We start from the raw sequence: 27,457 nt of genomic DNA on the forward strand, positions 1-27,457 counted from the left end.
ATGGGAAGCAGGAAGGGGGAGGGTGAGCAGATCTGCTTCTTTACTCGCTGCTGCCACCGCCGCCGCCGCCGGTCAGGGGGCTTGGGGTGAGGAATTCCTTTGTGCAGCTTTCCCTATCCCTCTGTCCCTCCTCCTGTTCTCCTCTCAGTCAGTGCTGGGGCTTTGTCCTGGCTCAGGGAAGCGAGGGCTGAGGGCACGGGTGGGCGGGAAGCTAGGGGGAGGTGACCACACAACTTTGAAACTTGGCAGCAAGGAGCAGGGGCCCAGTCAGTCCCCTGGAAAAGGGTGTGTATGTTTGTGAAGAAGTCTAGCATTCAGTCTCAAGCTCCCTGGGAGGAGAGCTTTAATTCATTAGCCTTCCCTTCCCTCTTGGGATCCGCATCTGCAAGGTGGTACATCTAGAAGAGTTGCAAGCCACTTCCTGTTTCACCCTGTTTCTGGACCAGGGGTTTTGGGGGACCTGGTGGGGCCTGAGTGACACTAGCAGCCCTTCTCTTCCACCCATCAGCCCAGAAAGGATATGCTCATTTAAGATGTGCTGAGATTTGCATCATTCCAGCTACCTTGACCCCCAAGGCATCTACAGTTTCTTTCCAAGAATCACTCAGAGTGTATAATGTTAGGGTCACCAGCTTTTGGAAGGTGAACACACACAAAGGATGCTGTCACCACACCATCAGCAGGAGAGGGATGGCGGGCGGGTTGTAGAGTCAGCTTAGCCCTAAAGCATGGGCCTCTGGGTGGGCTGGGGACTAGGGGCTGGCTTTGACTGACCTTCCCTCTCTACCTTTTGGCTTTTTTACTTTACCAAAAGGGTTGGTGGGAAAGAATGTCTTCTCTGGGAATAAGCTTACCCCTCCCCCCAAACACACTGGATTTGAAAACAGTGAGATGACTGGCTCTCTTATGCCAAGAGCTGGCCCCCCTCCTTCTCTGCCTTTCCATTGTATCCAGAGGCTCTAGTTGGCAATGGCAAAGGCTCCCTTGCTCCCTCGGCATTAAAATGCAAAGAGAAGCAGGGCCGCTTGCTGGCAGGAGGCCAGCAAAGGCTGCAGGGTCACCTCGTTCTAGGCAGGTTGTCCTTCAGTTTCCTCTACTTGGACTCTGTTGGATTCTGGAGGAGTCTCGGCTTTCATGTGCCGAAATCTGGGAGCTTTTTGGGGGGGCTAGGGGCTGGGATTCAGAATGCATGGATACGAAGGCCCTAGGACCAGGGCCTTAACAAAGATAGAGAGCCCTGATGCAGCAAGAGTCAGCCACGCCCCTCCTCTTCCCTTTCAGAGGAGAAAGCAGACAGCAAGTGGGGTGCTGTCCAGGGGCTGGGCAGCAGTAACATCCCACGTCCAGGCAATGCCAGGTCAAGCTGCGGGGCATTAGTCAACGGCCACCACTGTCATTCTTGGGTCATGTAAGTTTTAGTGTCACATCTGGGTTCAAGTCATAGCTCTATTACTAACTATGTGACCAGTGAAGTGACAGCTTCTTTGTATCTCAGTCTTCTCATGTGCAAAATGAGACCTATTCACCTTGAACGTTTTTGTGAGGAGCGGATAAAATTGTGGCAAGCACATGGAGATGCTTAGTAAATATGGTTCCTTCCCACGAAGGTCAGGTAGGCTCTCCAGTGAAGCTCAGGTCACTGGCCTTGCTAGCATTATTCTAACTTCCTGAGATAACAGCAACATGAAGACACATGGCTTGCTGCTCCACATACCCATTGGGGAAAGAGTGCTGCTACAAGGTGGTGAGGTTTGGGCACTTGCACCAGCTTCCTTAATAGAATTCCCAGGGGTGGAGGAACACGGGTTGAAATTGTATTTCTCCCTCTGGCACAGAAGAATCTTTCCAAACAGCAGATGGACTAAGATTTATTTATTTACTTAACATTAACATTTAAAAAGATTTCATTTACCTCCCAGCAACATGAAAGACAACTGACGGTGCTGTTAAAACATTGAAATCCAGAGACAGGAAAGATTCCCAACCCCATTCTGGAGGTGGCGTGAAGGATCTGTGCCAGGCCTCTAACACAGAGCAGGCTCTGCCATTAAGCTGAGACAACCTCGAGATAAGACAGCCCTAACTGCTCACGAGGAGGAAAGAGCTAGATTGTCCTGAAGACTCGTTCTTGATGAGTCACCAGGAAGGTCTCTGAAGAGAGTTGGTTCTCTCTTCAGCAGGTAGCTCAGCACCCTTCTGGAGAGGAGAGTAGTAGTCTGGGGCTAGGGGTGCTGGACACTCTTTTTCAGTAATGTGTTGTTCCTCTGTTCCATAGCAAGGAGTCCAAAATCAACAGGAGTCATTTAAAAACCCCTCTGGCTGCAACCTGAATGCATCTCCCAGGCCAGACGGGGGCAGAGATGATGAATCCAGCTTCAGTGGGCCTCTTCTTCAATGGGAGAGCAGCCAGAGAAGAAGCTGGTATTGCTAGCCAGGGCTCGTTTCTTTTTCTTCCCTGGAGCTTTATTTCTTTGGGTTTCTGTTGCTACATCTTTCGACTCTGAGTGGCCAAGGGAGAAGGCAGCTGGAGCCGTCTTCTTTAACAGCACCTGCTCCTCGTCACTCATCTCTTTCAGGATCTAGGAAGGACAGAGATAGCTGTGACTAGATCTGGGCTGGGTTCAGAGGCTCAGCACAGCCTAGCCACTACAAATACTTAGCACACTCCCAGAGGTGACCCCCAAAATTGCTCTGTTGAAGAACACAGACTCTAGCTGATATTCTCAGCAAGCTGATTGTACCTTTATTTCCCTTCCCTACCCCACAGCTCTCTGTCAGTGCTAGAGCAGAGATGGACACTGATACATTTGGAAACACCTGGCTTTTAGCCCACCTACCTTGCTGTTGGGAGTGGCACAGACAGGGTTAAAGAAGCTCAATCCTGGGGTCACCTCTGTGGGATCTTCCAGTTTGAAGGAGCCTTCAGAATCCTGAGTCCGCTCAACTGTGCCCAGGCTATCCTGAGAACCAAGCAGACTGGTATGTTAGAAACATGGCAGATTCATGTTGATGTATGGCAAAACCAATACAACATTGTAAAGTAATTAGCCTCCAATTAAAATAAATAACTTTATATTAAAAAAAGAAGAAATTCAGCTCCTAGGGTTACACAGTTGGTCTGCTCCCCTTTAGCTAGTGAGGTACCAGCTCCGAGGGCCTCATCAGACAGTCTAAGCAAGTCTTAGGGTGATCCTGCTGGGGCGGGGCTCACAATGCTCAAAGGAAGCCTCTGAAGGCAAAGGATTGGAGAGGAGAGCACAGGACACATCATGAGGCAAGGTTTAAAACAAAGGCTGAGCCTTGGCCATTTCTTCAATTAATCCTCTCCCCTCCACAATCTACAGTATCCTTTTTAGCATTTCTACCGAGTGTTGCCTATATCAGTCTTCCTTTCAGAGAGGAAGCTGAGGCCAAGAGAGAGGAGTTGCTTAGGTAACAAGGCGACTCTGCGGTAGAGCTTGGATTAGATTTATAGCCTGTTGTCATGGAAACTGAAGTGGATTAAAAGTCAGGAAGCCTGAGGTCTAATCTTAGCCGCCATGACCAGCTGTGAAATATCAGGCGAGTCACTGAGGCTTGTCTCTGGGCCTTAGTTTCCTTCTCTGTAAAATGGCAGTATTGGACTAGATCAGTGGCTTTACAACTGAAATTCTTAGAGGAAACTTTGCTACTTCCACACTTCTTAGCCTGACCTCTAGCTTGCCATTTTAGTTCTCTAATGACTACCTATCCCAGAAGTCTTTTATTTTTTTAATTGTTTAGTTTTTATTTCATAATCATAAATTTAACTTTGCAATCCAGCTAAACTTGGAGGGGGATAAGGAAAATATGGAACCCAAAGAACTGTAGCAAGAGCACAAAGATTATATGATATTTTGAGCAGATGGGGTGAAGGGGTGCTCTCCTGGGCTACAGAAGGAATGGTCTGGTGGTTAAGTAAAACATAAGTCAAATTTATTAGATTTGTCCACAGTCAGCAATGGTGATCTTCTTGCTGGTCTTGCCGTTCCTGGACCCAAAGCGCTCCATGGCTTCCACAATATTCATGCCCTCTTTCACTTTGCCAAAGACCACATGCTTGCCATCCAACCACTCAGTCTTGGCAGTGCAGATGAAAAACTGGGAACCGTTTGTGTTGGGGCCAGCATTTGTCATGGACAAAATGCCAGGACCTGTATGCTTCAGAATGAAATTCTCATCATCAAATTTCTCGCCATAGATGGACTTGTCACCAGTACCATTATGGCGTGTGAAGTCACCACCCTGGCACATAAATCCCGGAATTATTCTGTGAAAGCAGGAACCTTTATAACCAAATCCTTTCTCTCCAGTGCTCAGAGCACGAAAGTTTTCTGCTGTCTTCGGAACTTTGTCTGCAAACAGCTCAAAAGAGATGCGGCCCAAGGGCTCGCCGTCGACAGTGATGTCGAAGAACACGGTGGGGTTGACCATGGCTAGACAGCAAAGGAGGCTCCAGGGTGGCGGCGTCTGCAAGGCCCAGAAGTCTTTTAAATAGAAGACCCAGGGCAAAACTGCAAAATGCATGGTGAACTAGTCTTGCTGGAGCGATAGGATGAACTTTTGCTCATGGGCACAGGTGGGCAGAAGGCAAGGACTGGGATCTGACCTTCCTGGTGCTTCCTATCTCCTGCGTATTTTGTTCACCCGAGTTTGCTATTCCCGGGAACAGTGTAAGAACAGTTACAGTCAGCTTGGCTCATGAACAGTGCTTATCAGGAAGACCAAGTTCTTGTGGGTCTTTTCCTAGAGCCATGGAATAGCTGGTTCCCATGGCAAAGGTCTAAGTAACTGATGTCTCAAGATGTCAGAAGGATTAACTTTCTTGGAAGATGCTACCTCAGCACATGGCCCTTACAATTCCAGCTAAGCCTCTGGACTAGTTTGATCCTGTGTGGCTGTATGCCTGTAAATGCTTGCTCTCTGGTTCCTTGTTCATGCCTTAGACATTGCACAGAAATTTTATAGCCAAGGCTGGGGGTAAGGAACTGCATATCTGGGAATCTCCTGGGACAGGCTAGCAGCAAGAAAGAAGGACTGAGAAATGAAATAGCCTTTTCTGGTTCAGGGCGAAGGAGGGTGGGAAGGGCTGAGCAGGAGACTCCAGGTTTCAAGATTGAAGGTGGAAGAAAAGGGCACAGAGTGCTGGGAGACCTGAAGGGATGGTGAGGGGTGACAGCACTGATCCTACCTTGTCTTGCTGACGGTTCCTACACTTTGTGGCGTCACAGCTGCAGTCTGTGCCACAGTCCAATTTTTGCTTCCTGCACCCACACTGCTTGTTCCCACACCAGCCCTTGCAGGAACACTGCAAAACAGGTTTGCAGAAAGAAACATTACTGAGTCAGAAGACTAGGTTTGAAGTACCTTCCCTTCATTTGCAAGCCATTTTAGAAAAAGTGAAAATCTTCTATCTTTGCAGTCCTCTCTTCTTTAGTGAAACAATGATCATCAAGAACCACCATAGGTTTTTTCTAAGAACAAGTCATGCCACATTTTTGGGATAGTTTACTTGAAAGACAGATTGGAGGGGTACCATAACAATGCAGAGCAATTGACAAAGATTTTCATGATGATTTTATGGCCAAAGCGAAGGACTGAGCTGGATGGGAGTAGAGTTAGACAGATTTAATAACTGAGTAGAGTTGCTCAGTATCTTGAGATCTACCCAGCTGTACTTTCACCCAACTCACATTTCTAGTTTGTTTAGTGTTGGCCTTGGCTTTGTCCTCAGCAGTTTAATCATTCAACATTTTAATAAATCACTGATGATACGAAATAAAATAATTTACATCTATATAGCACTTTACAGTTTTCTGAGTACTTTCGTATATAGAAATGTAAAATCTCATTTGAGTCTCATAGCCAGTCTACAAGGCAGGCATATTCACCAGTGGTAACAATGACATAAAGCTGGAAGGATGATTAATATGTAAGATAACAGAAACACAATTCAAATATATTTGGTAAGTCTACCATTTAGGTTCCCCCCTAAATCAGCCATATAAGTATAATATGGGGGGAAATCTGGCTTAAAAGAAGTTTGTGAAGGGAATTCCCTGGCAGTCCAGTCCTTAGGAGTCTGAGACTTCACTGCTGAGGGCCTGAGGGCTTTGGTTGAATCCCTGATCAGGGAACTAAGATCCCACAAGCTGCACTCGCAACTGAGCCAAAAGCAAACAAAAACCCCGAAAACACACACATACACAAAACAAAAAAGGTAGTTTGTGCAAAAAAGGTCTAGGGACTTGAGGTGTCAGCAAGCTTCGAGTCAACAGTGTGAAATGGCTGTCAGAAAGAAAGTCAGGCAGAAACCTGGAGTTCAGAAATCACAAGAAGTGAAAAAATTTGCTTCAATATACCTGGGTCAGTCAGATCCCACTTGAAATAACATATTCTATTTTAGGGCACCATTATTTTTTTTGGTATAAAAAGTATAGACAATAAAAAAACCCACTCATGTTCCCCATCCTCAATTTGGCTAGCTGTGGTATGTGGGATTTAGCTCCCCAACCAGGGGTGGAAGCTGTGCCCCCGGCATTGGAAGCGTGGAATCTTAACCACTGGACCACCAGGAAGTTCCCCTAACCCTTCTTTGATGAGTAAAAAGCAGATACAACTGAAGCATCCTGATCCCATTCACCTCCCTCCCTCTCAGGGGCAGTCTCTTGAATTAGATGCTTATTCATGTGTGTCTTTTACCACAAATCTGTTGATGCATGTAGCTCCTGTTCCATTCATCTTCACTCTATGGATATGCCACAATTGATCCATACTCGTCATAGTGCCATATTTCACCTTTACTAAAAATGCTACAGTAGTAATAGCTTATATTAATGTGTGCCAGGCACTGTTACAAGTGCTTTCCACATATTAAGCTCATTTTATCAATGTTTCCTTGCACACACACTCAGGAGTTCACTGTGTGCACGTGTTTCATAAAGAGGGCATTAAACAAAAAGCGGCGGGTGACCAGCATTATAGGAAGTGATGTTATAAGAGAAATGGTGGAAGAAAATAGGATAGTTTGGCTTGGAACAAATATAGGTGGCAGAGCTCACAGAATGATGGATTAGTCAGAGAACACCTCAGTGACCACTAAAAGCCTGATGTGATGTATGAAGCCCCACTCTAACATCTCTGGTCTTATTATCCAATGATCTATTTATCCTGAGATAACAGTTTCTATATAAATTCTGACCTCAGGACCCAATTCTGCCATCTGGAATGACATGAAATCAGTTTAACCCCACTTTCACAGCACAGATGTTCAAACCTGAGTATCATTTTCACTCCCCAGTCCCACTCTGTCCAAATCCTCTCAAAGCTAAATATACCTAGCTCCCTCAATGATTCACCACATGACATGGTTTCCAAGAATTCTCAGCACCTTAGCTATATATCAATTTGTCCAAGTTCATCTTTAATTGTGACATCCAGAAGTGAGCACAACTTTCTAAATGTGGTGTGACCATTGTGAAGTAGATTGAGAGAAACACCTCCTTTGTTATGAACTCAATAGTTCTGGTTATGAGTCCTAAAATCACAGTAACATTATTTAGCTTGCCATCTTTGTGGATTCATATTGCATTTATAGTTAAATTCAAGCCCTCAACTCTCTTTCATATGGACAACCATCACAATTGTTCTGTAGTTGTGAAGGTAAAAGAAACCATTAAAACATCTATCCCTCCTTATTATGAGAACAATATACAGTACTCTGTAAAATCTGAAAATAAAAACCATGATTTTTAATATTTAACAATTGCATATGGCCTTTCATTATGTGGAAATGTCAATTTACTTAACCAGTCACCTAATGTTAGATGTTAAGATTATTTTGAAAGAAATTGTTTACCATTATAAATCATGTTACATACAGCAAATATCCTGGTACATAAATATAATCCAAATCTTACCATAACTGACAAGGGCCCTGATTACCCCTCTGACCTGCCCCTGTATTGTACTCTTCCATTTCTCAATATCCTCCAGCCACACTGACCTTTTCAGCTGCTCCTTGATAAGCCAAGATCATTCTTACCCTGAGACCTTTGCAGTTATGGTTTCCTTTTCCTGAAATGTTTTTCTGATTTTTTTCCCAGCTTGTTCCTTCACTTTGTTCAGATCTCAGCTTAAATATCTCCACTTTAGAGAGGACTCTTCCAAGCACTCTTCCAAAGTACTCTCTTCCTACCCCATCATTCTCTAAGATTTGACTATATTTTTGTTTCATCTCTTATCATCTAAAATTATTTTGTTTTCTGGTCACTGTGTGTCTCTCTCCACAAGAATGTCTTCAGTTTCATGAGGCCAAGGATCTGACGTGTCTGTTTATTATCCTCAGCACCTAGAAGCAGTGCCTGATACATAGTCTGTGCTCAAAAATCATTTATAAATCTTTTTACATATCAATGACTACTTACTTAGTATAAATACCTAGGTGTATAATTACAGGGCTGAAGGAAAGGAACTTTTTTAAAAATTTATTTTTAGTTGGAGGATCATTGCTTTACAATATTGTGTTGGTTTCTGCCATACAACAGTGTCAATCAGCCATACATTACGTTCAGTCGTATCTGATTCTCTGCGACCCTACGGACTGCAGCATGCCAGGCTTCTCTGTCCATCACCAACTCCGGAGCTTGCTCCAACTCACGTCTATCGAGTCAGTGATGCCATTCAACCATCTCATCCTCTGTCATCCCCTTTTTCTCCTGTCTTCAATCTTTCCCAGCATCAGGATTTTTTTCAATGAGTCAGTTCTTCGTATTAGGTGGCCAAAGTACTGGAATTTCAGCTTCAACATCAGTCCTTCCAGTGAATATTCAGGACTGATTTCCTTTAGGATTGGCTGGTTTGATCTCTTTGCAGCCCAAGGGACTCTCAAGAGTCTTCTCCAACACCACAGTTCAAAAGCATCAATTCTTCGGCGCTAAGCTTTCTTTAAGGTCCAACTCTCACATCCAGACATGACTACTGGAAAAACACAGCTTTGATTAGATGGACCTTTGTCAGCAAAGTAATATCTCTGCTTTTTAATATACTGTCCAGGTTGGCCATAGCTTTTCTTCCAAGGAGCAAGCGTCTTTTAACTTCATGGCTGTAGTCACCATCTCCAATGATTTTGGAGCTCCCCAAAATAAAGTCTCTCACTCTTTCCATTGTTTCCCCATGTATTTGCCATGAAGTGATGGGACCAGAGGCCATGATCTTCGTTTGTTCAATGTTGAGTTTTAAGCCAGCTTTTTCACTTTCCTCTGTCACCCTCATCAGAAGGCTCTTTAGTTCCTCTTCGATTTCTGCTATAAGGGTGGTGTCATCTGTATCAGTTAATTCAGTCGCTCAGTCGTGTCCGACTCTTTGCGACCCCATGAATTGCAGCACGCCAGGCCTCCCTGTTCATCACCAACTCCCAGAGTTCACTTAGACTCACGTCCATCGAGTCAGTGATGCCATCCAGCCATCTCATCCTCTGTCGTCCCCTTCTCCTGCCCCCAATCCCTCCCAGCATCAGAGTTTTTTCCAATGAGTCAACTCTTCTCATGAGGTGGCCAAAGTACTGGAGTTTCAGCTTTAGCATCATTCCTTCCAAAGAAATCCCAGGGTTGATCTCCTTCAGAATGGACTGGTTGGATCTCCTTGCAGTCCAAGGGACTCTCCAGAGTCTTCTCCAACACCACAGTTCAAATGCATCAATTCTTCGGCACTCAGCCTTCTTCACAGTCCAACTCTCACATCCATACATGACTACTGGAAAAACCATAGGCTTGACTAGACGGACCTTACTCGGCAAAGTAATGTCTCTGCTTTTGAATATGCTATCTAGGTTGGTCATAACTTTTCTTCCAAGGAGTAAGCGTCTTTTAATTTCATGGCTGCAGTCACCATCTGCAGTGATTTTGGAGCCCCCCAAAATAAAGTCTGACACTGTTTCTCCATCTATTTCCCATGAAGTGATGGGACTGGATGCCATGATCTTCGTTTTCTTAATGTTGAGCTTTAGGCCAACTTTTTCGCTCTCCTCTATATCTGAGGTTATTGATATGTCTCCCGACAATCTTGATTCCAGCTTGTGTTTTATTTAGCCCGGCATTTAGCATGATATACTCTACATATAAGTTAAATAAGCAGGGTGACAATATATAGCGTGATGTACTCTTTCTAATTTGGAACCAGTCCATTGTTCCACGTATGGTTCTAACTGTTGCTTCTTGACCAGCATATAGACTTCTCAGGAGGCAGGTCAGGTGGTCTGGTATTGCCATCTCTTGAAGAATTTTCAGCAGTTTGCTGTGATCACAATCAAAGGCTTTAGCATAGTCAATGAAGCAGAAGTAGATGTTTTTCTGGAATTCTCTTGCTTTTTCTATGATCAAAAGAATGTTGGCATCTGGATCCTCTGTCTTTTCTAAAACCAGCTTGAAAATCTGGAAGTTCTTGGTTCATGTACTGTTGAAGTCTAGCTTGGAGAATTTTGAGCATTACTTTGCTACCATGTGAGATGAGCACAACTGTGTGGTAGTTTGAACATTCTTTGACATTGCCCTTCTTTGGGACTGGAATGAAAAAAGACCTTTTCCAGTCCTGTGGCCACTGCTGAGTTTTCCAAATTTGCTGGCATATTGAGTGCAGCACTTTCACAGCATCATCTTTTAGGATTTGAAATAGCTCAACTGGAATTCCATCACCTCCACTAGCTTTGTTCATAGTGATACTTCCTAAGGCCCACTTGACCTCACACTCCAGGATGTCTGGCTCTAGGTAAGTGATCACACCATCATGGTTATCTAGATCATTAAGATCTTTCTTATATAGTTCTTCTGTGTATTTTTGCCATCTCTTCTTAATATCTTCTACTTCTATTACGTCCATACCATTTCTACCCTTTATTATGCCCATCTTTTCACGAAATGTTCCCTTGGTATCTCTAATTTTCTTTAAGAGATCTCTAATCTGTCCCATTCTATTGTTTTCCTCTATTTCTTTGCAATGATCACTGAGGAAGGCTTTCTTATCTCTCCTTGCTATTCTTTGGAACTCTGCATTCAGATGGATATCTTTCCTTTTCTCCTTTGCCTTTTGTTTCTCTTCTTTCCTCAGCTATTTGTAAGGCCTCCTCAGACAACCATTTTGCCTTCTTGCATTTCTTTTTCTTGGGGATGGTTTTGATCACCACCTCCTATACAGTGTCACGAACCTCCATCCATAGTTCTTCAGGCACTCTGTCTATCAGATCTAATCCCTTGAATACATTTGTCACTTCCATTGTATAATCATAAAGGATTTAAGTCATACTTGAATGGTCTAGTGGTTTTCCCTACTTTCTTTAAGTCTGAATTTTACAATAAAGAGTTCGTGATCTGAGCCACAGTCAGCTCCCAGTCTTGTTTTTGCTGACTATATAGAGTTTCTCCATCTTCAGCTACAAAGAATATAATCAATCTGATTTCAATACTGACCATCTGGTGATGTCCATGTGCAGCGTCGTCTCTTGTGTTGTTCTCTTGGCAAAACTCTGTTAGACTTTGCCCTGCTTCATTTTGTGCTCCAAGGCCAAACTTGCCTGTTACTCCAGGTATCTCTTGACTTCCTACTTTTGCATTCTAGTCCCCTACAATGAAAGGGACATCTTTTTTGGTGTTAATTCTAGAAGGTCTTGTAGGTCATCATAGAATCATTCAACTTCAGCTTCTTCAACATTAGTGGTTGGGACAGAGTTGGATTATTGTGATATTGAATGGTTTGCCTTGGAAACAGAGATCATTCTGTCGTTTTTGAGATCGCAGTCAAGTACTGCATTTCAGACTCTTGTTGACTACAAGGGCTACTCCATTCCTTCTAAGAGATTCTTGCCCACAGTAGTAGATATAATGGTCATCTGAATTACATTCTCCTATTCCCGTCCATGATTCCTAAAATGTCAGTGTTCACTCTTGCCATCTCCTGTTTGACCACTTCCAATTTCCCTTGATTCATGGACCTAACATTCCAGGTTCCTATGCACTATTATTTTTACAGCATTGGGCTTTACTTCCATCACGAGTCACATCTATGACTGGGCATTGTTTTCACTTTGGCTCAGTTTCTTCATTCTTTCTGGAGCTATTTCTCCACTCTTCTCCAGTAGCATATTGGGCACCTACTAACCTGGGGAGTTCATCTTTCAGTGTCCTATCTTTTTGCCTTTTCATACTGGTGGAGAGTTCTGACAAAATGTGGTCCACTGGAGAAGGGAATGGCAAACCACTTCAGTATTCTTCCTTGAGAACCCCATGAATAGTATGAATCAGTCATAAGTATACATATGTCCCCTCCCTTTGAACCTCCCTGCTGATAGGAATATTTTTAAGGCTTCTGATACATATTTACAAGGTGCTTTCCATAAAGGTATGCCAAGTTACATTTTAACAACAATAGATAGAAATGCCCACCTCAGTCACCTTTGCCAACACTGGATGTAATACAACAAAACAAAACTCAACTTCACTCCTTTGAATAAGACAGAGCAAAAGACAGCATTCTAAGACATGTCCTAGAGATACCTCACCAGAATGACATTAATCCATTGATTGCTATATGCTGGGTATGGTCCTCTGACCGTTTACACATTTATCTATCTGTCTCAAAAACACTCTATTACCCAGGCCATGTATCTTCATTTTATCCATAGGGTTAATGGTAGGGAAGTAGTATCTGAGGGGTTGTTATAAGGAAGAACAAGTCAACTTTTACATAGCCAAAGTCTCATTGGGATGATCTATAGGAAGCACACTTTCGCTCAACAAAGTACAACTTTCTAACAGCCACTTGGAATATAGTGGGATTCCCTGTGAGACTGTGAGCTTCCCCCAGTAGACTGCTTGTTTTCAAGCAGAGGCTAGATAAACACCTGGGAGTGGTATTATAGAACAGTCATGACATACACGTTAGATGTATTCACATGAATGCCATGTGCACGAGCTATAACTTCATCCTGTTTTCTCCCAACCCGGATCAAAATATAAGAGAGGGAGCAAGACCTTGGCACAGACATAATCTCAAATATGATGTATGTGGTATATGTGTGTACACACATGTGTGTGTACCACAACTGCTAGCAACCAACCAGCATGTCCCAACACCATAACTGGGAACCACAATAATAGAGAGTCTTTATCTAGAGTGGGAAGTAGAGATGAAATACCTCTGGGGTTCCTTTACGCCAGTGGTTCTCAACCCTGACCATGTGGTGATGTCCATGTGCACATAAGAAATCTCTGGGGAGTTTTTCAAAAACGCCGGGTCCCACCTCAGACTAATTAAATCAGAATATCTGGGCGTGGGGTCTCAGGCTACCTGTGTTTAAAAGCTCCCTGGGAGATTCTAATGTATAACTAGGGTTGAAAATTATTTCTTTAGAGTCTATAGTTCTTCTAGCACTGATTTCAGTGCTATATTATATCTCAGAATGATAAAAACTGGTAAAAATTATAACATAAAGAATACCAGGTTAGGAATTAGGAGACTTGGGCTCTAGTCTTATATTCAATACTTGGCATGCCCTTGGACAGATCACTCCATCCCAGTTCATCTCCATTCTTTTATTACTAGAGACCAGAATACCTGCTCCTTCTTTTCTGCCAAAGGGGACAAATGGGAATATTTGTAATAGTGGTACAGTGCTTTAATACCAATACCTGCATGGTATTTTATCCTTTACAAGGTGCTCTCACATATATTCCTTTTAACTTCTCAGACACCATATAATACCATATAAAGGTGGTATTATTAAAACCCACATATTAAAAACAACAACAAAAAACCCATATATACAACTTTAACTCAGGATATTCGTGCTGGAAGAGACCTTATATATCACTAGTCTAGTCCCATCCCTTTATCACATAAATAAAGAATCTGAGGCCCAGAGAGATTACGTGACCTGCTTAAGGCCATCCAACTAAACAGTGGCAAAGTCAAGACAGAACTCATGTCTACCTGGCTTCTAAGCTATCACTTCTTTATACTTTGGCATCTCCTTAGTACATATAGGAAATACAGCTAAATGAGGAAACCTATTTTTTCAGCACTAGCTTTGGACAAGTCATCAGTTTGGTGCTTGCTGCAGTCTCCTGTCCAGATACCTAGTGATTCAGCTGTGTTGCAACAGTAACAATCAGGATGGCCTTCATGCAAACCATCAAGGTCTAAAGCTGATGTGTCTACAAGCAGTCTGATCAAAGAGCAGTTACAGCATACTTCGAGGTCACCAAAAAGGAGAAACTCAATTGTCAACTTGCCCCCCTTAAAGCCCAATTATATTCTCAAGTTATAAAATCAGGGGGAAAGTCTAGAAAAGAATCATCTCTCAGTGTTTTAGACATAGGATATATCATTGATAACAATTATTACTTACTTGGCAATATTTTGCTATACTTTCATATTTCCTTTTCTAAGCTTATAGCAATAGTGCATATATATATACTTGTGTGTGTGTGTGTGTGCGTGCGTGATAGGCATTTCTCAAAGACAAGTATACCCATATTTGCTTCCTATTTGGAAACTCCTTCCCAGGGTTTTAGGTCCTTTACCATTTGTTTCTGTGTGTACTTCTCATCTTTGCTTTCTATTACCTGGCTGACGTTTTCATCAACATTCAGCTCATGTATTCCACTTCAATCACTGTAGACAGCATAAATGTTCGCTGAGTAAATGAATGAAAGACATGTTCTTCCCCATTTTCTCTCAATGTCCCAACTCTGTTACACTACTACCTCTACTAACAAGACTTTGCAATATGCTATTCATTGTGCCAGAAAATGGTCTCCCAAGACTGTATTTCCCTTTCTGTTTTATAATGCAGCAACAGTCATCTCTTTCATGGCATGTCCTTAAAGTCTATCTACTTGGTTTGGCTTTATAGTCACTCTTCAAGGCCCCTCAATCCATGTCCCTGAGATGAGTAGGTTGAGGTTCTATGTGTACATGCATGCTAAGTCGCTTCAGTCATGTCTGACTCTTTGTGACCCTATGGATTATAGCCCACCAGGCTCCTTTGTCCATGGGATTCTCCAGGCAAGAATACTGGAGTGGGCTGCCATACCCTCCTCCAGGGGATCTTTTTGACCCAGGGATCAAACTCGTGTCTCTTATGTCTCTTGAAGGTTCTTTACCACTTGCACCGCCTGGGAAGCCCCGAGGTTCTGTGATGCTTCCTAGTTCTTTGTCTTGTTTTCCCATTTAAATTATAAGCTCTCTGAGGCTAAGGATGAGCTCTTAGTTCCACTAAGAGCACATGGTGACTTTGTTGCACTCCTGATGACTTTGCAAATGACTTAATGCCACCACAATGATCTAGTTCTCATGACTTGTTTCTCTCTGGTGTTTGTGCCTTTACAAGGCTCAGTAAGCTATCAGCTAATGAAACTGAGTAACCTTCTAGGAATCCAGCTAAGGTAATTTGTGAGCTGTTCTCTTTAAGTGAAATGTGGCTGCAGGGCACAGTTGGGGTAGTAGTGAACTGTAAGGCCTAGGAAGTTAGTGTTTCAACATAAAACATCTAGGTTTGGTAAATATGTAGCATTGTCATTGTGTAAGTAAATAGCTGCTGCTGCTACTAAGTTGCTTCAGTCATGTCTGATTCTGTGTGACCCCACAGATGGCAGCCCACCAGGCTCCCCCGTTCCTGGGATTCTCTAGGCAAGAACACTGGAGTGGGTTGCCATTGCCTTCTCCAATGCATGAAAGTGAAAAGTGAAAGTGAAGGTGCCCAGTCGTGTCCGACTCGTAGCGACCCCATGGACTGTAGCCTACCAGGCTCCTCCATCCATGGGATTTTCCAGGCAAGAGTACTGGAGTGGGGTGCCATTGCCTTCTCCAGTAAGCAAACAGAGCATGTCACAAAGTCAGATTGTTCCTAACTAGCCTTTGGTGTGTTTGATTTTAAAGTTGGTCTGTGGTTTTTACTGATTTGACCGTGGTGTGGTAGAAATAAACTGGACTTGGAGTCAGAACATTTGATTTCAAGTCCTGACTCTCACTTGGTTTTATGTCCCTGGGCAAGGTCATTTCACTCTCCTGAGTCTCAGATCCAGCTGTAAAATACAAACAATAAATACATCACTGGATTTTTTTTTTTTTTGGTGACAATGAAAAGAGGTAATATATGAGAATAGTTCATAAACTGTAAAGTGCTATAAAAATGTGAAAGGTTATTATGATCACACTGGAACCAGTTTCAATGAGATGGTATAGAACACTACTACCTGTTCAGACTGGGTAAGAATCTGAAAACATGAAAAAAACCCCTCTGTGCACCCAGGCAGCCCTCTCAATTAGCCCTGGGTTCCATATAGAGCTTGCCCAATGAATGCCCGTCAGTGGAGCCAGTGCCTCTGAATGGGATCGAGGGGCTGGCACATTCTCACTGGCAGTGAAGACTAATGAATAGAACTCCTGAAAGAGATGAGCTGCCTCCTACCCCTTGGATGTTCTTCTTGGACACCTTAACCAATTTTGTCGGCTTCCATTCCTCATCATTCTCATCGCCACCATCACTATCATTGTCCTCAGGCTCATTCACAGAATATTCCGAATAGTATTTTAGATCTTCGATGTCCATGCTTTGCTCCAGGAACTTTTCTTTAAAACGGGAAGGTTTGGGCTAAGAAAAAAGGTTTGGAATGGTTATTTAACTAAGAACAACAACAACATGTGGATCCTATCTTCTCAGTAGCTGCTGCCAGCTATATTCTCAGAGCATAGATTTTAGACGCCCTCAAAGATACCCCACTTGGCTTTACCAATCAGAATAAAATTCTGCTTTAGCCTTTGACCTTACAGTCTTTGAAGGGAAAGAAACTGAAGGGACAGAGGCTGAATAATCTGAGGGAGGAGGGAGAGACTCATGATATGATAAGTATCTTTAGATGGACAGCTGAACACTGCTCTTTGTTCCTCCTCCTCAGCTGTGTTGCATAATGCCTGTACATGGCCTAAAGACAGGCTTCTAGGGAGGGAGAACGTTTATTTTCCTCAAGATTGCACTGCAGTTTTATCTGGGACTCCAAGGAAACTTGAGATGCTGGAATGTGGGAATTTTAACTCTCAACCACTTCTAAAAAAGGAGATTTTTGCACACTCACCACAAACCTTGGCTATGCGAAGATATCACAGGCACTGAGTAGTTTACCTTAGGTGGGATATATTCAAAAGAGGAGTCTGGAGACAGAACGGTATCCTTAGGAAGATGAGATTTCTGTTTGCTGGCTACTTGGAGGAGGTTCAGTTTCTATTTGAAAAGAAGAGACAAAGTATACTTTGCAGGGAAGCTTCTGAGTGTTCATGGATGAAACAGAATCCTAATTAGCTTAATTTTAAGCCATGGTAAAGTGAGGCCGGATAATAGTAAAGTAGGTTGAAGGATTCCCACTTTACAGGATCAGTATTAGATTCAGAAAGGAGCAAATTTAAATATATCTTTTATATCATCTGAAATGCACATGACCATATCACATGGAAACTAGATGAAGACCTCATAAAATAGAGCCAAGTCACTATATATACTAGGAGTTGCTCTCAAGGGCTGGTCTCAGTTGCAATAGGGTCTTCCAGGGCTTATTAAATGGGTGGGAAGTTGCAGTACCTGCTTCATGAGTTCGTTCTCTTGCAGAAGCTGCTGATTTTGCTCACACACTTCCCGCATCTTCTCAAGTTCTTCATCCTGTTTCCAGATAATGCAGTGATAGGTGGGGTTATTTTGGGTACTACATATGGGTTACCAAACAACTCAGAGATGAAAACACACTACTGCCAAGTTGCTGGCAGCAGATGGTTTTTGCACAGCAGGCATTGGCACCCAGAAAAATGCCTGATCCCCACCAATTCCTAGATGTACTGAATGCCACCCTCTATTCCAACATTCCCAAGCAGCCATGACCACACTCGCAGGAAATATGGGCTCTGCCCTATACACCTTCTTCATTTTTTTCTATTTTCTAGCCTCATATCCCTTATTCACATCAGGATGCCAATAAAGAAACCCACCCAGAGAGTTAGCTGTTTCTTTGACATCTTTGGATGCTTTTGTCCATGCTTCTCAACACAGATTAAGCAGTTTATTTGTTGCACTAATGAGCCTGATTAAACTTTCTGGCACTTAAGACAACTGGATTCATGTACATGACCTTAACAAGTTTGGTTATGTCTTCAATGAGAGGTGCCAAGGAAAACTTAGAGACTGGTGGTTCAGGAAAAAGATGCTAAGTTGGATAAAATAGTGCTCTAACATGCTCTTAAAGGGTGTGGTGTTCCCAGACTCTGGAAGAAATGCAGACCCCAGGCATTTTATAAACAGGTCAGGTCTCAACTCATAGCAGGCAAAGAAAGAGAGAGCTAAATGCCCCTAGGATTCTACTGGATGATTTAACTTTCTCAACTCTTTAGAGCTCACAGTTGAGAGAAAGAACGAGGAGGCCTTAAAGTCTGGTACGAAGTATATACTCTCATTTCTGTACCAAAACAGAGGTTATCCTATGTAGGGCTACATCCTAAACATCCCTAAATTGACCAAATAGGGCTAACAAAGCAACAGAGGCTACCATTATAAACTTCTTTTCAGTAGGTAACTTTTTCTGCAGGTTAAACAGTGGTCTAAATCAGATAGAGTTCTAAGTCAGGCCTGTGGACCCCATCTCTGGAGAGCTTTGCCTCATGTCCATACCTGACACTTCAGGGTGTTCAGCAGCTGTTGTTCCTTTTCACTGACTGACTCTTCTAGCTGCTTCTCCGCTGTTTGGCTTTGTTGCAGCTGACTGAGGAGGTACAGCACCTAGAGAAAAATACAACCCAATGGTACCAAAGGAATAAGAGGAAAAAGGAATTTCAGTTTAGTCCAATAAAGGAAAGAAATGGTATGGACCTAACAGAGGCAGAAGATATTAAGAAGAGGTAGTAAAAATACACAGAAGAACTGTACAAAAAAGATCTTCATGACCAAGATAATCACGATGGTGTGATCACTCACCTAGAGCCAGACATCCTGGAATGTGAACTCAAGTGGGCCTTAGAAAGCATCACTACGAACAAAGCTACTGGAGGTGATGGAATTCCAGTGGAGCTATTTCAAATCCTGGAAGATGATGCTGTGAAAGTGCTGCACTCAATATGCCAGCAAATTTGGAAAACTCAGCAGTGGCCACAGGACTGGAAAAGGTCAGTTTTCATTCCAATCTCAAAGAAAGGCAATGCCAAAGAATGCTCAAACTACTGCACAGTTGCACTCATCTCACATGCTAGTAAAGTAATGCTCAAAATTCTCCAAGCCAGGCTTCAGCAATATGTGAATCGTGAACTTCCTGATGTTCAAGCTAGTTTTAGAAAAGGCAGAGGAACCAGCGATCAAATTGCCAACATCCGCTGGATCATCGAAAAAGCAAGAGAGTTCCAGAAAAATACCTATTTTTGCTTTATTGACTATGCCAAAGCCTTTGACTGTGTGGATCACCACAAACTGTGGAAAATTCTGAAAGAGATGGGACTACCAGACCACCTGACCTGCCTCTTGAGAAATCTGTATGCAGGTCAGGAAGCAACAGTTAGAACTGGACATGGAACAACAGACTAGTTCCAAATAGGAAAAGGAGTACGTTAAGGCTGTATATTGTCACCCTGCTTATTTAATTTATATGCAGAGTACATCATGAGAAACGCTTGGCTGGATGAAGCACAAGCTGGAATCAAGATTGCCAGGAGAAATATCAATAACCTCAGATATGCAGAAATTGAAGAAGAACCTTATGGCACCCTTGTGGCATAAATTGAAGAAGAACTAAAGAGCCTCTTGATGAAAGTGAAAGAGGAGAGCGAAAAAGTTGGCTTAAAGCTCAACATTCAAAAAACTAAGATCATGGCATCTGGTCCCATCACTTCATGGGAAATAGATGGGGAAACAGTAGAAACAGTGTCACACTTTATTTTTGGGGGCTCCAAAATCACTGCAGATGGTGACTGCAGCCATGAAATTAAAAGACACTTACTCCTTGGCAGGAAAGTTATGACCAACCTAGATAGCATATTAAAAAGCAGAGACATTACTTTATCAACAAAGGTCCGTCTTATCAGGGCTATAGTTTTTCCAGTAGTCATGTATGGATGTGAGAGTTGGACTATAAAGGAAGCTGACTGCCAAAGAATTGATGCTTTTGCAGTGTGGTGTTGGAGAAGACTCTTGAGAGTCCCTTGGACTGCAAGGAGATCCAATCAGTCCATCCTAAAGGAGATCAATCCTGGGTGTTCATTGGAAGGACTGATGTTGAAGCTGAAACTCCAATACTTTGGCCACCTGATGCGAAGAGCTGACTCATGATACTGGATGCTTGGGGCTGGTGCACTGAGACGACCCAGAGGGGTGGTACAGGGAGGAAGGAGGGAGGGGGATTCAGGATGGGGAACACGTGTATACATGTGGCAGATTCATGTTGATGTATGGCAAAACCAATACAATATTGTAAAGTAATTAACCTCCAATTAAAATAAATAAATTTATATTAAGAAAAAAGAAAAGACCCTGATGCTGGGAAAGATTGAAGGCAAGAAGAAAAGGGGACGACAGAGGATGAGATGGGTAGATGGCATCACCTACTCAATGGAGTTGAGTTTGAGTAGACTCTGGGAGTTGGTGATGGACAAGGAGGCCTGGCATGGTGTGGCCTATGGGGTTGCAAAAAGTCGGACATGACTGAGCGACTGAACTGAAGTGATGCAGTTATTCCCCTGTGATTTCAAAGAAAATTATTCTCTTTTACTCTCATGGCTTGAAGTAGTAAGCACAGCCACAGTATTATCAGCACGTTCATCTTGGTATTAAAGTCAGAGCTTAAGGGACTTCCCAGTGGTCCAGTGGTTAAGAATCCATCTGCCAATGCAGGGAACATGGGTTCGATCCCTGGTTGGGAAACTAAGATCCCACACGCCATGAGGCAATTAAGCTTGTGCACCACAACTACTGAGCCCACGTGCTCTGGAACCCTTGGGCCACAACTACAGAGAAGCCTGTGTGCTGCAACGAAAGATTCTGCATGCTGCAACTAAGACCCGAGACAGCCAAATAAATAAGTAGATAAATATTAAAAAAAAAAGTTGGAAGCTAAGAACCACTGTCACTGGCACGTGTAAACTTAGATAAGTCATTTTTCTGTTTCTGGTTTCTTATTTGCAAAGATTGGAAAAGACTACATGGCCTTTTGAAGGAAACTTCATACCTCCCACTATTATTATTTTAAACCAACAACAGAAAGCAACAATGGTTTGTTTCTCAGTATGGCTTCTTGGCTTGCCAGCTTACCCTCTCTTGGTGCTGTTGCTCCGTTCTCACCAGCTCTGCCTGTAACTCTGCTTCTATTTCAGCAAAATGATTTCGTTCCTCAAACAGCATCTTCTGCATGTCAGCATGGCTGGCCTTGTTCTGTTTCAGGTCGCTTTCAAGCTTGCTGACCTGTATTTTGGAGGAGACCAGCTGGAAGGGATAAAAGAAGATCAGTTTATTTGGAGAATGGTCACCTTTCCCCATTCATTAGGCAGGAAAATGTCAGCTTTCTTGAAACTGACTGAGAAATATTCTTCCATGTCCAAGTCTAGTCTTATTTTTTCATGTCATATGGATTCTACCATTGAATAGTAACAACACCATTCAAACCAAGAGCCCAGACAGTTAACTGCTGAGATAGGTTTCTTAGAGCTGGAAGCCACCACTAAGGTCATTTAATCTCTTGTTCTACGTCAAGGCAAGAATGAATCTAACACAAAGAGTATCAGACAATTCCAAATTCTGATATTCAAAAACTTCTTCCTTAATTTTAAAGAGAAATCCATAAAGTCACACCCTTATGGCTAATTATGTCTCATTTCAGAATGCCTGGGTTCACATGTTGGAACTTGTAGACACAGTAGCTGAAACTGCAGCTTTGGCTCTTTAGGCTAGATTGATATCCTATGGTGACCTAGTTTTATATTCTCTACTAGTCCAGATGGTGAACATCATAAATACCAGTGTTCACAAGACTAATAAGGATTTCCTTAGTAGGATAAATCTGCTAACCCAACACAAAAATGTATAAAGGATAAACTTGCAGAGTTAAGAGTTTGTATGCTTGCCTCAATCACCAGAGGTGATCAATTTTAATTCCTTTTGTGACAATGGATGATGATATATTATTGTAAGGTCAGTGAAGACGGATTTTCCTTAAATGAATCTTTTTATGTCAAAGGTTTTGCCTCTCCTGGATTGTACTTAAAACTTTTTGAATACATATCAAAGGAGTTTTAAAAAGTAGTATAGTATAATATTTTATGTTTGATCAGTGGCCTACTATGGTATGTTAAACTTTTCATAACAGTGAACATTATTGAACACCTGTTATATGCCAGGCATGAGTATCAGCTTGCAAGTTATATATATATATTTTTAAGTGACAGGCTGTACTTGCTCACACAAACCTTTACCAATAAAACTATTTCTCTAACGATAGTATCATTGTGGTTTCTACCATGAACAGTGGCAATAGCACTATGACAATATTCCAGGCTAACATCTTATTTCAAACCACCAAACCAGACCGCTAATGGCTGATAGGAAGAAATATTTACTTCTCCAGTTAAGTATTTCAGGGCACACTTGGCTTCCAGAATGGTAGCAATATTCTCCCAGCGGTGTTTTAGTCTGTCTTCACTTTCTGCGTCCAGCAGCTTCTGCTGTAGGTCAGCAATCTGAGCACTCCTTCAGGGAAAGAAACAGTGTGCCTTATTGCTAGTAGCCTCAGCATCAAGGAGAGGGAAGAGCTCTAAGGAGAAACTTCAAATACTTTTATGGACAGAGGTATCAGTTAAATATCACTTAAATAATGACTGAGTCATCTGGTTAGGATTTTATACAGTATCTCAAATCTTGTTATAAAGGGACTCAGTTCAGCTCAGTTCAGTCGCTCAGTCGTGTCCAACTCTTTGCGACCCCATGAATCGCAGCACGCCAGGCCTCCCTGTCCATCACCAACTCCTAGAGTTCACTCAGACTCACGTCCATCGAGTCAGTGATGCCATCCAGCCATCTAATCCTCTGTCGTCCCCTTCTCCTCCTGCCCCCAATCCCTCCCAAAAGGGACTCTAAGACTATCCAAATGTTTTTGTTTTATTAAATACTGGTTGAAATAAGTGGGTCATACAGTGGGCTTGAAAAGATTTGTTTTAGTGAGGCTTTTGTTGTAGCACATTGTCTATAATATGACTTTGTCTTGAGGCCATATAAGCTGGAATTGTGACATGGTGGCTCACATTTACAAGGACAAAATTCAGGTTAGAGACCTTAAGGAAAACTCAACAGAACGAACAGGTAGATGCTCTTTGCTGGAACTGAACATCAAATACATACCTATGGCTGGTGTTGTGAGAAGTTGTCTTGAAATACTTGCCAAAGGACTGAGAAGTTTCTAAGAAAACTAGATACCAAGATACTGGTTATAGCTTCCAGATACTTTATGATCAATTATGGCCTGAGATCAAGGTCTGCATAATATTTCAGTTTCATCAATAGCTTCTTTCTCAAATTTGCTAGGTGTCCAGTGAGAGGGAGTGTACTGGCATGTGTGTAACATGCTGCTGCTGCTGCTAAGTCGCTTCAGTCGTGTCCGACTCTGTGTGATCCCATAGACGGCAGCCCACCAGGCTCCCCTGTCCCTGGGATTCTCCAGGCAAGAACACTGGAGTGGGTTGCCATTGCCTTCTCCAATGCATGAAAGTGAAAAGTGAAAGTGAAGTTGCTCAGTAGTGTCTGACTCTTCATGACCCCATGGACTGCAGCCTACCAGGCTCCTCCATCCATGGGATTTTCCAGGCAAGAGTACTGGAGTGGGGGTGCCATCGCCTTCTCCAGTGTGTAACATGCAATAAGGTACTATAAAGAAAATGGATACTAAAATAATCTGAGACAGCAGTTCTTAACTTTTTGGGTCTCAGGACCCCTTTACACTCTTAAAAATTATTGAGGACTTCTAAGAAATTCTGCTCATATACATTATATCTATAGATATTTACACTATTAGAAAGTAAAAGTGATAAAAATATTTATTAATTCACTTAAGGTCAAAATAATCCATTATATATTAACAATTACATCTGCAGTGACACTGTTTCCAAATAAAGTCACATTCTAAGGTCTGAGAAGGACACGAACGTGTGTGTGTATGAGTGTCTTTCTCTCTCACACACACACACACACAACATTTTCCAATACAAAAACAATGCAGTAAGAAGAATGAGATTGTTTTACATTGACATATCTCTGTTATGTATGGCTCAGTAGAAGACAGCTGGATTCTCACATGTCCCTCTGCATCTAATCTTTTGTGATATGTTCTGGTTGATGTAAATGAAGGTAGTCTGGCCACACATGGATATGTAGTTGGACAAGAGAGGAGCATTTTAATTTAATTTTGGCTTCACTGCACAGCTTGTGGGATCTTAGTTCCCTGACCAGGGATTGAACCCAGGGCACTGCAGTGAAAGTATGGAGTCCTAACCACTGTACCACCTGGAAATTCCTGGGAAGAGCATTTTAACAGCCTTTTCAGAAAACTGTGGATATTCTTCTTTGAGACTACACCAAAACCCAACAAGCTCCTTATAAGAGTTGAAATGTAGTTACTTGCCAACTGAATGGATCTTTTAATCTTACGTGATTCTGTAACATGTCATTTGGACGGTCATACAGAACCTTCAAATCAACACATTTTGTTACACAATAGAAATGAGATAATAATTGTTAATATCACTACTGGGCGCATTAGAAAAGTTATGTAAAACGTCAAGTTAACAGTGATGGATACACATCATACACAAAATTCTAAGTTCTGCATGAAAGCTCAAATTTTCTTTTTGGTGACAAACACTGACAGTTGTTTTCCTTGATATGACAGGCTCACTCTGCTCAATTTTGAGAAAATGTCTGCCAAGTACCCAAGTCTGAATAACCATACTTTGTCTGTCAGTAGTTCTTTCAAGTAAAACTGATGTTCTGTGAAAAAAGAGGCCTGTCGAGCTCACACCTCAAACCGCACAAGTGCTTTTCCTTGAGACAAACATCAGCCTTTGACGTCAGCACAAGTGCTTTATGCATTCTTTCCGTTCTGTCACACGGAACATTATAAAGATCTGAACTCAAGAGTTGAGATTTTAAAAAATTAACAGTTTTTATTGTTTTATCACAGCCATTCTTGAGTAAAACTGACTTTTTAGAAAATGAGAGTGTGTGATGATGAAGTATTTAATGATCACTAGTAACGGTTTGTGCTGGGCTTCTCAGGTGGTGCTAGTGGTAAATCACCTGCCTGCCAATGCAGGAGACATAAGAGATGCAGGTTCAGTTCCTGGGTTGAGAAGATCCCCTGCAGGAGGGCATGGTAACTCACTTTGGTATTCTCGCCTGGAGAATCCCATGGACAGAGGAGCCTGGCAGGCTATGGTCCATGGGGTCGCAGAGTCAGACAGGACTGAGTAACTGAGCACACCATGTGGCACAGGTTTGTGCCATTGCTTTGATTCAAGCTAAGGTGCTAGCAGTTTTGTCCACTATTGCTTTGGCATTATTATGGCAAATGTCAACATAGTATAAAAATGGCAAACAATTTCTTAATATTATTATAAAAACAGGGAGTCACATAGGTTCCCTGAAAGGGTCTCAGAGATCCCCAGGAGACTGTACACCATACTTTGAGAACTCTGGTCTAATATGTAGTCCTTTCCTTCAACAAGCTTACAATCTGTCTAGATTGACAAGACTAATAGATGTAAAATAATCAATAAATATAAAGAGAACATATATCATCTGTACTACATGACTGAGTACTGTAATTTCTGAAGGAGTTTAGAGAAGAGGAAAATTAGTGAGGGATGAAGAGTCAGGGAAGGCTTCTTGGAAAAGGTGGGCCAGAACACTAGAGTTGTTTTATCTATCAAATGCCCTTTCCTGTCTTTAGAGAAATTCCTTTGATTAAACTCACCTTGGTCTAATTGCACTCTACCTGGCACCTGCCCTACATTTATATAATCATTTACTTATGCACAATGGTGAGCAGGTAAATGTTTAACAAACAGCACCTAAAAATACCAGATCTGATTTGCAGCCTTTGCTAGTTTCCATAGTGTAAATATTCTCACCACGAGCGATTGTAAGCTATCAACAGTTTACAGCATTCCTGAAATTTTAACAAACAATTTCAACACACCACTGTCAGTCAGTATAATGTTTCTACTTGAGAGCAAGGACAATGCCATCTATACTTTCTATATATACCAACTACATCTAGTGCAGCACAAAGTGAAGTAAAGTGAAGTCACTAAGTCATGTCTGACTCTTTGTGACCCCATGGACTGTAGCCTATCAGGTTCCTCCATCCATGGAATTTTCCAGGCAAGAATACTGGAGTGGGTTGCCATTTCCTTCTCCAAGTGTAGCACAAAGCAGAACATCAATTGCTGAGTGACTTAAAGACATATCCAAAGATATACAGCTAGTGTGTGTTGCTGAAAACAAATTAAATGATCTCCAAGGTCTTCTGGGCAATAAAATTCTATTATACCTAAGACAGTATAAAATATCTATCAAAGTTCTGTTCCTTATAGATTTCATAGTTATTTAAAAGAGAGTAATAGTGATTAAAGAGAAGAGCATTTATCAAGCACTTTTAAGATGCCAAGTTCTGTGTTATGTACTTTACTCTCTATTTATTTTTTTGGCTGTGCTGGGTCTTAGTTGCTTTGCATAGGCTTTCTCTAGTTGCAGTGAGTGGGGGCTACTCTTTGTTCAGGTGCTCGGGCTTCTCATTGTGCTGGCTTCTCTTGCGGAGCACAGGCTCCAGGTGCAGGGGCCTCAGTAGTTGTAGCGCACAGGCTCAGTCGTTGTGGCATCTGGGCCCTAGAGAGCATGGGCTCCAGCAGTTGTGGTGCATGGGCTTAGTTGCTCTGAGGCATGTGGAATCTTCCTGGACTAGAGATCGAATCTGTGTCCCTTGCATTGGCAGGAGGATTCCTTTCCACTGAGCCACTAGGGAAGTCCTATACTTTACTTTCTAATCTCGTTTGATGCTCATGATAGTTTACTTTTATCTACTTTGCCGATGATCTCTAAAATTATTTCTCCCAGGTTGTTCATCTTCTGGTATCATTTATTGGGTTCCTCTAAAGTTTTGTTTTTTGTCAGTTCTTGTGATATATCATGGACTTCCCTGGTGGCTCAGACGCTAAAGGTAATAGATTTTGGAATTAGATAAAGTGGGTTTCAAATCCTGGTTCTGTATAATCTTTAGCAAATTTTTAAAGATCTCTCAACTTTAGGTCTCTAAAGTGAGAAGAATGATGCTTATCTCATAATGTATATATCTCACAGAGAGAGTGAATGAGAAAATGTATC

General features: G+C 42.2%; 2 protein-coding genes across 2 annotated transcripts in view; both read right to left on the reverse strand.

Annotated features, from left to right (window-relative positions):
• Nucleotides 1-1,852: 1,852 nt before the first annotated feature.
• The window catches only part of KIF4A (kinesin family member 4A), a 130,760-nt gene continuing 105,155 nt past the window's right edge, over nt 1,853-27,457 (reverse strand). The window contains exons 23-31 of the mRNA XM_040265741.1: nt 22,645-22,774; nt 21,344-21,514; nt 18,722-18,829; nt 17,645-17,722; nt 17,192-17,290; nt 16,481-16,663; nt 5,210-5,326; nt 2,838-2,960; nt 1,853-2,579 (exon numbers count right to left, since the gene is read on the reverse strand). Coding sequence (XP_040121675.1) covers nt 2,376-2,579; nt 2,838-2,960; nt 5,210-5,326; nt 16,481-16,663; nt 17,192-17,290; nt 17,645-17,722; nt 18,722-18,829; nt 21,344-21,514; nt 22,645-22,774 — 1,213 coding nt within the window. The 3' untranslated portion in view covers nt 1,853-2,375. The remainder of the gene's footprint in view (nt 2,580-2,837; nt 2,961-5,209; nt 5,327-16,480; nt 16,664-17,191; nt 17,291-17,644; nt 17,723-18,721; nt 18,830-21,343; nt 21,515-22,644; nt 22,775-27,457) is intronic.
• Nucleotides 3,752-4,499, reverse strand: LOC120882017 (peptidyl-prolyl cis-trans isomerase A-like). The gene has a single exon (XM_040265742.1). It carries the CDS (start codon nt 4,450-4,452, stop codon nt 3,958-3,960), a length of 495 nt encoding a protein of 164 aa, XP_040121676.1. The 5' UTR covers nt 4,453-4,499; the 3' UTR covers nt 3,752-3,957.

The sequence above is a fragment of the Oryx dammah genome, unplaced genomic scaffold, assembly GCF_014754425.2.
Source record: "Oryx dammah isolate SB20612 unplaced genomic scaffold, SCBI_Odam_1.1 HiC_scaffold_23, whole genome shotgun sequence".
Taxonomy (NCBI): Eukaryota; Metazoa; Chordata; class Mammalia; order Artiodactyla; family Bovidae; genus Oryx; species Oryx dammah.

Coding starts and splice junctions, on each gene's coding strand:
- LOC120882017 (XM_040265742.1), bottom strand. CDS start 4,452: ATGGTCAACCCCACCGTGTTCTTCGACATCACTGTCGACGGCGAGCCC.